The sequence below is a fragment of the Perca fluviatilis genome, chromosome 23 (genome assembly GCF_010015445.1).
Source record: "Perca fluviatilis chromosome 23, GENO_Pfluv_1.0, whole genome shotgun sequence".
NCBI classification, from domain to species: domain Eukaryota; kingdom Metazoa; phylum Chordata; class Actinopteri; order Perciformes; family Percidae; genus Perca; species Perca fluviatilis.
In genome coordinates this window covers 19609721-19623038 of record NC_053134.1, presented here as the reverse complement: position 1 = coordinate 19623038, position 13318 = coordinate 19609721, and the positions used below count along the sequence as shown (strand labels likewise).

The following is a 13318-nucleotide window of genomic DNA, read 5'->3' as shown; positions in this document are numbered from 1 at the left end:
GTGAAGCTATCACAGTGTTTCCTCTATGTTGATAGCATAGTGGCGGTGTGCTACGGTAAAATTTCCAGCGCCACGGTATCAGAAATAGGGCAGACGCACAACAGGGTTTCCGCTATGTACACCACGCACCACCGTTCCTTCGGCTGTTTATGAAAAGTGATAAAGTCATAGAGCCGTCTGCTCTACTGAACTCAAGTGAACTGTCATTTGCTCTCTCTCCCCCTAGGGTGAGCAGAGCAACTGGAACAGGGACAGGACATCATCACTCGCAAAGTCATGGCAACTAAATAAACAACAGGGCGAGTATTACTTCACTCAATAAGTGATAAACAGCGACGAAAGCCGTGACATGAAATCCGCACTCACGCAGGTCCCGTGAAATTTGACAGCTATAGTTTATTGGAAAATAGTATTGGGCACACTGACTTTAATGAATTTACTGTTTATCAGACCCCAGAATCAGATGAGACAAGAAGCTAATGTTAGATAACGCTGCTGTGACGGTCCCTCTGCCTCTGACTCCCGTTGCAGGAGAACGCTGTATTCCTCCGACACGCTGTATTAACGTTACGGTTTTAAAACCGTTTTCCAGGTTAGTGGGGGTGCATACCGCTCAAAACCAACAAGAAAAATGTAGCTAGTAATGTTCACTCACCGTTTAGTTTTGTTGTTAAACTGTGTGTAAAATGAGCGGTGACGTTAAATCACCCTACGGTACCGTCTATTTGCTGGATGGTTTCATGGTAACGGTCGGCAGCTAACATTAGCAGATAAGCCTGTACACTGACGTCCAATTCATCCCCCCCCCCTCCACCGCTGAAAAAAATTCTAGAGGAAACACTGTATCATATCCACTTATATTTAATCCCCTCTGTCAGAGTATAAACTCTTCCATGGCATGGTTTGAGGCAAAAGATAGTGGTACTTAGCTGTGTGAACATATTGTCCCATTAGCAACCAAGCAAGCTCAAAGAGCTTTTGTGACGGATGAGCACTAGCATATTCCCGGCTGGCTACCATGTTAGCAGTAAGCTCACCAGTTTAAGTAGTTTACCAAGTAGTTACTGCGAATAGTCACTACCAAGCTTCTAAAACCACTGCACCTTTCTGGTATGACCGGGCCTTAATAATGTTGTGAACTGACTCTAAAATCCAGAAGAGCTAAGAACACTTTAAAGTACAGGCAGTAAAAACCGTACCATACCTGCTAGAGGTGGACCAACGAGGACTGGGATGCACTCCACAATAGTGGTGAGTCCCACAGCACTGGAGAACCTCTGAGGCCCAACCAGGTCCATCAGTGTTTCAAACAGCACTGAGCTGACCATGCCAAAGGCAAAGCCGAAGAAAACTGCATACACCACCAGACCGGTGTAGCTTTCCACCAGTGGACAGAGGATGTGGCACACCCCATTGTACAGCACAGCAAAGCTGAAGAAGTACTGGATCTTGGGCCGGATCCAGCGCGAGTTGGCCAGTAGCCCCATGGAGGGCCTGGCAAACATGTCAACAAAAGCCAGAATTGAGAGCAGGAAGGCAGCAGAGTACTCATCCACGCCCATGTCCTTAGCGTAGGCCGTAAGGAAGACAATAGGTGCGAAGAAGCCCACGAACATGAGGACATTGCCCGACAGGTAAATGAGGAAGCCACGGTGCTTAAATAGTGATAGGTCCAGGTACTTGTTGAATGTTTGCCAGCAAGTGCGCTTCTCTTTTGTTGTGGTGGCAATGGCGGCTAACTCTTCGTCCTTCTTGAGCTTGCTGGGTGGCGGTCCCAGAGGCCTCATGAGGGAACCAGCCACACAGCAGTTCAGTAGCAGGCCGCCCAGGATGAGGAAGCTGCCTCTCCAGCCGAATTGGTTGAAGAGGTACTGGTTGAGAGGAGCCAGGGTGCTAAGGAACACTGGACTGCCTGCCATCGCCAGCCCGTTAGCAATGGGACGCTTATTACAGAAGTATTTGCCTATCATAGTCAGTGCTGGCTGCAGGTTGAAGGCTAGTCCAAGTCCTATGAGGAAAGATGACAGAGGTACATTATACTTGTAACAATCATACGGCAACTGTTAATGTACCAATGCTAAAGAACAATTTGAAAATGATCTAATTTACTTTGTACTCGCCTAAATAAAAAAAAAATTAAAAAAAATAACTCTTTGTTAGAAGTAACTGAGTACCTCTGAGCTACTTGTTTTAAGAACAAGCTAGCAACATTGGTGATGCTTTAAACTTTAGAGTGTCAAGTTGTTTTTCTGGTTATAGCCATGCTAGTGCCATGGCTCTAGGGATTGTCCAATAGATTACAACATTAATGCTAACGTTTTCAATTAATAGTTAGGGTCCCAGAGAGTAAAATTTTGGTCTATGACGGAAAATGTCCAGTTAATGTGACTGCATGTTAGCCTCGTCATTGTGAGCATACTGCCATATTAGTGTTAGCATTTACCTCAAAGCACCACTATGCCCAAGTATAGCCTCACAGAGTCTCTTATCAAGCTGTAGACTGTCTTGTTAAACTAGAAAGCCAATCTCACGTATACAAAGTTGGCTGGATAATAATTAGAACTTGTAATGCTAAGAGTTGTTACAACAATAAATATGAGTAAATCTGAGAGTATTGTTTCAATAGATTTTCCAATAATGTAGTAGGTGTCACCTAGAGGCTTTTTGCACAGATTCCTCCTTTCAAATGAAAAGCTATAAAAGCTACTTTAAGCAACATTTTTATATTATTTTTGAATTAATTGACTTCCTGTAAGGTGAAATCACTGAGAGCTGCCATATTTAAGAGCCTTGATGCAGAACAAGACACACTCTCTACATGTGGGTATTATTGATTAGATTGACTCATGCAATTTCATTTGGATTGAAATGGGCTATTGAGTGATAGTTGTGCTGACTCCACAGTATACTGTATATCTAAAATAGGCCTAAAAGATTTGATGAAGCCCAATAATGGAACATTTCATCTTTCACAAGAAAACTAAATAAATTTGGTGGAGTTAGCCTGCTATTTGTAGTCCCCTGCTATGTGTACGTTGTAAATAACATATATAATATTATAACACAGCATAATAAAATGAAGGCAAGAACCAAAATAGATTGAATAAACAAAGCAAACGTTCTTCCTGCTAAAACGGTTTTGTTTTGAACCTGCTACTTAGAAGTAGAGGCTCATCAAATTAACTGAAAATGGACTTAAGTGGACTTAGATGGACTTACCACCAATAACTCCTATGCAGATGTAAAGCTGCACTACGCTGTTACAGAAGGAAGCCATGATCATGCCAGTGGAACAGAGGCAGCCCCCCATCATGACGATGGGCCTGCAGCCATAGGTGTTGACCAGTATACTGCTGATGGGACCTGGAACAAAGGGAAAACATGAAATCAACCCACACGTGTCAGTTGTTGACAGTACTCAGGATCACTGAAAGGGAGTGCATAATGATTTAATCTGGTTAGTGCTCCACGCTAGCGGGAGCCCAGCTTCTATTAATAGCAGCGACTAAGCCGTTTCCATTTTTAAAACACGGCACTCCCATCGTCTCGTGCCAAATTAATTTAAGAGAAGTAGCTGACAGTGTGAAGCATGAGAAAATAATTTCATATATGAGTGCCATTTTCTATTCTTCAACGTTTTTAAACATATAATGTTGGAAAAAAAAAAAACTTCAGGTGCATGAAGTCATCTTATTTTTTCAGCCTGTGTCTTGAGCTGCACATGTGTAAAGAAGCAATCTGCATCACAATACATTTCACTCACAAGTTGAGTATGTAATGTTTATATTCAGGCAACTGCAAAGCTGCTCCAGAGATCTTTGTCACAGAGACCTGACAGAAAATGTCTTAAATGAGGTTAATTAGATTCTGACCAATCCCCAGTTAAACTATCTTATCTAAATGACTTAATTAGAAGTAAAAACAAAGATCAACCGTAATATTATTACACAAACTGCCTATAGTAAACATCCATTAGGTCTGGTATTGCCACTTCCTGGTTCAGTTTGCACAGACTGTACTTACATAGTTGTGCACACACACACAATTGTTGATCTCTATGCTATGAATGGTAATGTGTTCATTTATTTTTTAATTGCAGAAAATTTGGTTTTGATAATCTGGTGAGGGGTTGTTTACAACCCATTTGATCATCACATTTCTGAATCAGAGTTTAAGTTTTTTGGTCACTTGGGAGCACAATGACACTTTCACCTTGTGAAGTTAATGATGATGGCGAACATGTTTGCAAACAGTTACCAATCATTGCCACTCATTCTAAGTCGTGTTTGTGTCCACCTGATGAATTCCAATATTCACTCTCCTTTCAGCTCTGTTTTGGTCTCCACCAACTCCTGAGGTAAATATCTGGTTCTTTATTAGCTAAATGCAACAGTCAGTACTACGTTAAGCTAAAGGAACTGCGGAGGGGATAATTCTCTGTGGGTATATCACTGCAAGAGATATCTTTGACAGTCATTTAATACATTGTTAAAATAAAATTATTCATTAGTGCAGCTTTAACATGTTATCATGACAGGTAGGCATGATACAAATCAAATTCTGCCCACATTAAAAACCAGCCACAGGATGCATGATGGACAGAAAGAGCATTCCCATTCGAATGACACAGATGAGGCAAGTTTCCTCTACTCTAATGACTCCGCATCTGTATTCTCAGTTACCACTGTAATGTTGTTCAGTCTACTAAGGAGGTAAATCATAGCTATAACTTCAAAAGCGCCAACACCTTACTGGGGTGAGAAAGGTTGTTTTTAATTCCTGGGATGCTCAATATGTTTGTACATTTTTGAATTAGGACGCTGTTCACTGAATTTGTGAGAGAAGAGGTAGACTCTAAATTTGACATATTTGTGCTGTTGTTACATTGTGTTCTATTGTTTACATTTTTCCACTTCAGGTATACTCTTGGTACATTACATCCTATGAATAATGCGGCTGCTCAGATCACTTTTTAGAAATCTGCATCTTATTATTGACACCGTCTTCTATTCTTTTACTGAATTTTAAGCACAGGAGGTGTAAATTGAATAGGGAGAGAGAACAGTAATGAAAGATGTATTTTCCTTTGAAATAATACTCTCATTACCAGCCAGAAGATGTATCATATTCCTGCCAGGCCCAGTGCAATTTAAAAAGCCACAACGGGCGAGGAGTCATCGGACTTAATTTGCTCTGCATGAGTCTTTTTTTCGACCTTGAAGAAAGTTCCCCTCATTTGCATCCACAGCAGTGATCAGTATTCTCCGGGGCTTGGCGGGACCCGAATCGGCTGAGATGAGGAAGCCCCTGAGCCTGCACATTACCTCCCTTGAAAAAGGCTTATTGTCTCCTGGCCAGACGCTGCGTGGACTTCATTACACGGTGGACAAAACCCCAAACTAAATATAACCACCTAGATCCCAAAAGGGAATGACACATATAGAAACGTGTCCAACCGTTTTTTTCTACCACCCTTTAATGTGAGCTGCAGCGAAGAGGCTGGTACAGCTCATGATGATGCGATGATGCTGGCTATCCATCACACTTCAAATAGGATAAGGTTGCCAGAAATGGAAGCACGCAGCTTCTAAAGGCTGTTCTGTTGCAAATGGGACACAGACATGGTCTTCTGAAGTGACCGTGTCTGGCTGCTGACCCATTACACAGATATTTACAGGGACATAGTGGAGGGTAAACCAGCTTAAACCCATTTATTTCTGTAATAAAAGTTTATCCACATTTTCAGGTTGACATGAGGTTTTAAGCCACCTACACATGATCCGCGGTAGAAGCACGAGGTAGGGCGCAGAGCAGAGAGGCAAAGCGCAGCGCAGGAACGTTCTGGAATTGGTTGTGCCTTGAAAAGGTCAGCAGCAACGAGGTCATAGTTGAAATAATTTGAACTTTGAGCTGGGCGGTACCACTCTCCTCATAGGAAAACAAAAGAATGGCCAGCGCAGAACGGTTTTACCGCGGATCATGTGTAGGCGGCTTTAGAGGTCAAGTTTAGAGCTGTGTAACAGTAAGCAGCATCACGCTGCATGATGTTAATATGGTGGCCTAAAGGTTAGAGAAGCGGGCCAGTGACAGGGAGGTTGCCAGTTTGATATCCCAGACTGGTAAGATAAATCTATTGTAGATGGGGAAATGTTACCACTACTGAGGGCTGCTTGAGCAAGGCGCTTTCCAGTGGAGCTGCTCAGTGGCAGCAGCTCAGACTGTGGTTGTACTGGGTACTGACAATTGCCGAACAGCCAAAAATTATGCTAAAGAGAGCAGCGAGAGTGAATCAAAACCATATGAAAACTATGGTTTTGATTCACTCGCTATCTTCTTTGCATAACTTTTGTTCCGCAAATTATATATAAATAATTTTTATATATTTTATTTTGCGTAGTATGTGTAACCGCGACGGTTCGTCGTTACACTGTTAATATGCACTAACCTCTTACCTCCGTAGTGCCCACTTTATACACCTATGTTAAAACACTTACTGGAAATGACGAGCGGGATGGGCGTGACAAACGCAACCCATGGCAGCTGATTGGACGATTGAGTCACATGGGTCTGGCTGGTCCCAAATTTCAAAACAGACTGTCATGGCGGCTCGTTCAGAATACGATCTCATATTGTACTAAAATACTTCACCGGCGATGTACGGCAAAACATTTCAAGCGAGAAATGGGCCATGCAGTTGCTGAATCTGTCTTCATTTCAGATCGACAAAGGTCAGTTCCATGCCATTCCCTGTCTCTCCCTTTCACTCGTGCCATCTATCTCTGCCATCGTTTCCTCTTCCATGCCATCTCCTTTCCATTTTCTCCTATTCCTTTACACTTTCCTTCATGTCCTTCCTGTCCTTTCCCTTCTTCCATTTCCATTCATGTCTTTCCTTCCTCTCTCTCTCCCCTCTCTCCCCATACCCTCTCCTGTCTACCTCCACCTCTCCTTATGTCCTCTATATTTGTATGTGTCTATTTCCTGTCTATATACCCTACTTCTATATATATATATATATATATATACCTCTATCACTCTACTATACTCTCTCTATCTCTTTTCTCTCCTTTTATATATATACCTCTCCTCTCTCTCTATATACATACATATATATACATACTCTCTTTACTCCTACATATACATATACCTTTCCTCCTCTCTATATACTCATCTATATACCATGTATATATATATACTCATATATGTGCTCTATGCTCCTCTATATCCATATCTCATATACCTGTGCTCTATACCTCCTCTTATATATGCCATATACTCATGCATGTCTATATGTCTGTATATTTTTCTATATATATGCTCTGTATGTCTCTGTCTACATGCATGTCTGTGCATATATTCTCTCACATGTCTCCTCCTGTCTCTGTCTGTCTCTCACATATCTCTCCTCTGTCTGTCTATGTCTGTGTCCTGTGTGTGTGTGTGTTCTGTCTCTCTCTGTGTTTCGTGTGTGTTCTTGTGTCTGTCTGTGTATGTTGTGTATGTGTGTGTGTGTGTGTGTGTGTGTGTGTGTGTGTGTCTGTGTCTGTTCCTGCTGTCTGTGTGTGTGTCTGTGTGTGTTCTGTCTCTGTCTCTCTGTCTGTCTCTGTCTCTGTCTGTGTGTCTGTGTCTGTCTGTCTTGTGTCTGTCTGTCTTGTCTCTGTGTCTGTCTGTCTGTGTCTGTGTCTGTTGTCTCTGTCTCTGTATCATGGGATTCTTGTCTTGGTGATTGATTTATGGTTGGATGAGTTTCAGGATCAAACTAAGGATGTCAAACTGTAATTTTTGTGGAAGGATCAATCAACAGGTTGGGACCTAATCATGAGTTGGACCGAAGTTGTTGGATATTTCAAACCTTTTAAATAAATAAAAACTGAAATATTGGTGCTGGAGTGTTCATGTCCTAGGAGTTAATACTGTGGCATCCACCTTTTGCTGCAGATTACAGCTGTAAGTCGGCAGGGTATGTCTCCATCAGTTTTGCACATCGAGACTGACATTTTTGCCCATTTCTCCTTGCAAAACAGCTCGGGCTCAGTGAGGTTGGATGGAGAGCGTTTGTGAACAGCAGTTTTCAGTTCTTTCCACAGATTCTCGATTGGATTCAGGTCTGGACTTTGACTTGGCCAGTCTAACACCTGGATATGTTTATTTGTGAACCATTCCATTGTAGATTTTGCTTTATGTTTTGGATCATTGTCTTGTTGGAAGACAAATCTCCGTCCCGGTCTCAGGTCTTTTGCAGACTCCATCAGGTTTTCTTCCAGAATGGTCCTGTATTTGGCTCCATCCATCTTCCCATCAATTTTAACCATCTTCCCTGTCCCTGCTGAAGAAAAGCAGGCCCAAACCATGATGCTGCCACCACCATGTTTGACAGTGGGGATGGTGTGTTCAGGGTGATGAGCTGCGTTGCTTTTACGCCAAACATAACGTTTTGCATTGTTGCCAAAAGTTCGATTTTGTTTTCATCTGACCACAGCACCTTCTTCCACATGTTTGGTGTGTCTCCCAGGTGGCTTTTGGCAAACTTTAAACGACACTTTTTATGGATATCTTTAGGAAATGGCTTTCTTCTTGCCACTCTTCCATAAAGGCCAGATTTGTGCAGTATACGACTGATTGTTGTCCTATGGACAGAGTCTCCCACCTCAGCTGTAGATCTCTGCAGTTCATCCAGAGTGATCATGGGCCTCTTGGCTGCATCTCTGATCAGTCTTCTCATTGTATGAGCTGAAAGTTTAGAGGGATGGCCGGGTCTTCGTAGATTTGCAGTGGTCTGATACTCCTTCCATTTCAATATTATCGCTTGCACAGTGCTCCTTGGGATGTTTAAAGCTTGGGAAATCTTTTTGTTTCCAAATCCGGCTTTAAACTTCTCCACAACAGTATCTCGGACCTGCCTGGTGTGTTCCTTGTTCTTCATGATGCTCTCTGCGCTTTACACGGACCCTCTGAGACTATCACAGAGCAGGTGCATTTATACGAGAGACTTGATTACACACAGCTGGATTCTATTTATCATCATTAGTCATTTAGGTCAACATTGGATCATTCAGAGATCCTCACTGAACTTCTGGAGAAAGTTTGCTGCACTGAGAAGTAAAGGGGCTGAATAATTTTGCCGCCCCAATTTTTCAGTTTTTATTTCTTAAAAAAGTTTGAAATATCCAATAAATTTCGTTTCCACTTCATGATTGTGTCCCACTTGTTGTTGATTCTTCACAAAAAATTACAGTTTTATATCTTTATGTTTGAAGCCTGAAATGTAAGGGCAAGGCCGAAAAGTTCAAGGGGGCCGAAATACTTTCGCAAGGCACTGTATACACACACACCACCACACACACACACACACACACACACACACACACACACACACACACACACACACACACACACACACACACACACACACACACACACACACACACACACACACACACACACACACACACACACACACACACACACACACACATTACATGTAGTCATTTCATCATTTGTTAATATAAAAATATTGATTATAGCATAGCTTTAAATATTTTAACAACTATATTCTATTATATTAACTGACAACATTTGAATGACTTTCTTCTTAAGAAATAGTCCCTATACCACTGGACCCCCCGTAAAATGGCCAAACTGAAACTTAAGGACAGTAACACATGTTGGAGGTGTGAGAAGGAAGTGGGTTCTCTGGTACACATGTTGTATTCTTGTGAAAAAAATGCACATTTGTGGGATAGGGTTGTTACCCTCTTGCATGATCCATTTGGATTACAACTCACCAAGACCCCAGCTCTGTGTATTCTGAGTCTGCTGCCAGACAATAACATTCTGACCGGAAGACGACGACTATGGATACGTCTGGCTACTACAACAGGATGTAGAATAATTCTGAGGCACTGGAAATCATCTACTCTGTGCCGTTTTAGGGAATGGACTGAACAAATGACAAGAATGGCTACGTATGAGCGAGTCACTTACAGAGTAATGGGGAGAGAGGATATCTTTAATCAAGTCTGGGGCTCCTTCCTGATGGCAATAGAGGGTTTGTCTGTCTGAATATAAGGCATGATGTTGTTTTTTTTCCCCCTTTTCTTCTTTCTGTATTCGTAAAACGGGACAGTGGATGATATAGATGTCTTGTTAGTTGTGATGGTGACATAGGTTGTACTGTCTGTCAAAAATAATAATAATATTTTATAATAAATAAAAAAGAAATGGTCCCTATAAAAACTATTCACAGCATGCTCTATGGATCATCTAATCTACAGTAAAAGACTGCAGAGGCTAAGTGCTCAATCAGTTACATATGCAGTAAATCCAGGGAACTTCAAGGTCCTCTTGATGTGGAAAAAACTTTTCACCTTTAAGAAAACATTCTTCAGGGACCCTTAGGCAGAGCATAGAGGAAATTTATGTTAAAATCCTTTATTTATTCAAGCATAATGGCTTAATCACCCACTTGGTCTTGATCAAGGTAGAAATAAAAACAAATTAATGACACCTTGTACTCTCTATAAACAATATGGACATGTAAAATATATTCTTTTCTTATATGAAAATATAAAAGCAATTACTTCAATGCTTCCCTGAAACAAAAGTTTCCGTTGAATTTTACCTCATGACAAACCACGCAATAAGCACTTGTTTGCTCTTTATTTGTCACACTGGCATCTACCTGTGTTTATGGCTGACAGTGAATGTAACATGGGTGTGCACTGTTTCCACGCTGCCTCGCACAAGGTCAAGTCTCTCACTCTCTTTTCCTGGATTAGCGACACTGATCCAACACGGACACACAGCTAAAACACGTCATCGCAGAGCGACGCTCGCTGTGCTGACTGAGGGAATGAAGGATGGATGCTTCACAACTGTCTGATGTAATGCTACGAAAGATTGCACTGGAGAGATGAAACATGCCCAACCCTGTTTTTTTTCTCACACAGGACAGATAGTAACCTTAAATTAGTGCGGCCACGTACAGCTTTGAACCACACCCGCTTCCATTGAATTTACAAGCTTATACCTAGTTCAGAACAAAGGGCAGTTGCTTTCCACTCTTCACAATAGCAATTGTACATTGTAATAAATAAAGTAATACACTTACTATGGATCATCTCCTTATGCCTTTAAAAAAAAAAAAAAAAAAAAAAAATGATGTCAGCTTTTTGTAATATTTGCCAACTGATTTGCATTGTCGCTCAGGCAAATGAATCCTCAGAGGGTGAGGTTGTTATCCTGCCAACATTTCTTATCAGTGACATGCTCAGGTTTGCAGGTAACATTTCATTACCCAACAAAAATGCATTGACATAAGCAGCAACACTTTATAAAGTTATTACAGTAAAAGCTAAAGCAACAGTTCAGAGACTGTGGGGGGGGGGGGACACACTGTTACTGTAAGACTATATTGCATGGCTTCCTATAGTCCTGTAGAAGCTGGTGTGTCACACAAAAGCTAAAGCTACATAATTGAGCAATTGTGATGGCTCTTGAAACTCTGAATTCTGAATCTTGGACCAGAAACTGAACCAACTGTACAAGTGTGTAGAGCTATGACTAATGATTATGTTCATTACTGATAATTTCTCCATATTTTTGATTAACTAATAATTTACTCTACACTAAACAATCAACAAAGAAGACTCTACTGTAAATATCCCAAAGTAGGCAAACTAAAGATGTAATAAAACAGGCCATGCTAGCCGCTCTGTGACTACTTTAAGCACAGACGTGCTTTGAACTAAATGCTAACGTCAGTATGCTAATGTAATTGCAATGGCAATGATGACAAGCTGTTGTTTAGCAGGTTTATCATCTTAGTTTAGCTTGTTGGCATGCTAACAATTGTTAACTAGCACAAAGTACAGCTGAGCTTGATGGGAATGTGAGTAGTTGTGCAGGTATTTGCTCATTACTAAAATATTGGACAAATTGATCGCTCATTCTGGAAGTTGATTGCCTGATCGACTGACAGAAAGCAACTAATCAAGTTATTGTTGACTGGCAAAAACAGTATTGTGGCTTATGTAAATGTTTTAAAAGTTTGCAAACATTTTGTATTAAACTTGCTGTGTGTTGAGTGAAAACATTGCATCTCCATTTTTGATTATTTTCATGTCAATATTAAAATCAAAAGGATTACACACTCCTTTGTGGATTTCACATCTTTGGTTTATGAAATGGTCTGTAAAGCTTTGAGTTTGTAAAAGGTTGGCAGGTTGTAGACCCAAGGTTTGCACTTGACAGTAGTGAAAAGTAAAATGTCCTTTCTGCAATTTGGAGTGACTGGATTAATATTCCTGGGCTGCTGCTCATTATCTCTCACACACACACACAACACACAACACACAACACACACACAGCAAATTAGAGAGGTGCTAAACATTCAAACAGTGATTGCTTCATCAGCACCAACGGCAGGACAAGAGAGCAGATGTTTAATGAATAGCTGATGAGTGCAATCAATATGAATGAATCAGTAACACGAGCTGCTCGCTTAGTAACGGCACATATTGACGGCGTGACCATGATAACGACATACAGTCATTGTGAAACTAAAGCAGCAGTTGCCGATCGGTACAAAGCTGTGACCTGGCCGACACAAACTTCAAGTGTTGTTGTGACTTTTCAGAAGAGGTTATTATCTTCATTCGATTTTCTGCATGCGAAAGTCGCCAGACGACACTAGTTTCTGAACATAATCATGCTGAGAAATACAGAGAGAAGTTGGGTGGAGCAGATAGTCTTAATTAGCTTTGTATCAACTCATTTGGCAATGGCTTGAATGTAACGGATGTTCATTATATAGCATTTTCAGGGTTGTATTTTGTGTTTGTAATGTTAAAAATGTATTTTTTTTTTCTCTCATACTGCCCATGGCTGCTGCACCTGTATTCACCCTCTGTATGAGATGCTCTGTAGGAGTGCCTGTCTTTAAGCACCCGACAAAGCCGCACTTTCTGCTGTCAAACATCAAAGATAAAGGCTTCTGAACCAAACACTACCCAATCAGACATGTTTCAGCAGGAATGCGACCCGAAATTGGGGAGAATTTAACAAGTTGGCAGCCAAGATGACAACTTTTCCTGCCGTTAGCATGTAGCTACTATAGTTAGCATTGGACAATAATAGAATATAGCAGCAATTTCTACAGTCAATAATCACATATACTACATAACCGGGAATGTTTAGGAGTAATGTGACCCTGAATGGGGGAGAATTTAACAACACTGGCAGCCAAAATGACATTTTACTGCTGTTAGCATGTAGTTACATGCAACAACGTTAACATCACTGCAGTAGCGTAGTAAAA

General features: G+C 41.1%; 1 protein-coding gene across 3 annotated transcripts in view; it reads right to left on the bottom strand.

Annotated features, from left to right (window-relative positions):
* The window catches only part of LOC120553510 (monocarboxylate transporter 2-like), a 33301-nt gene that overhangs the window by 4675 nt on the left and 15308 nt on the right, over nucleotides 1-13318 (bottom strand). For all 3 annotated transcript variants that reach the window (XM_039792015.1, XM_039792017.1, XM_039792016.1), the window contains exons 3-4: nucleotides 3220-3363; nucleotides 1205-2008 (exon numbers count right to left, since the gene is read on the bottom strand). In XM_039792015.1, the coding sequence (XP_039647949.1) occupies nucleotides 1205-2008; nucleotides 3220-3363 (948 nt within the window). The remainder of the gene's footprint in view (nucleotides 1-1204; nucleotides 2009-3219; nucleotides 3364-13318) is intronic.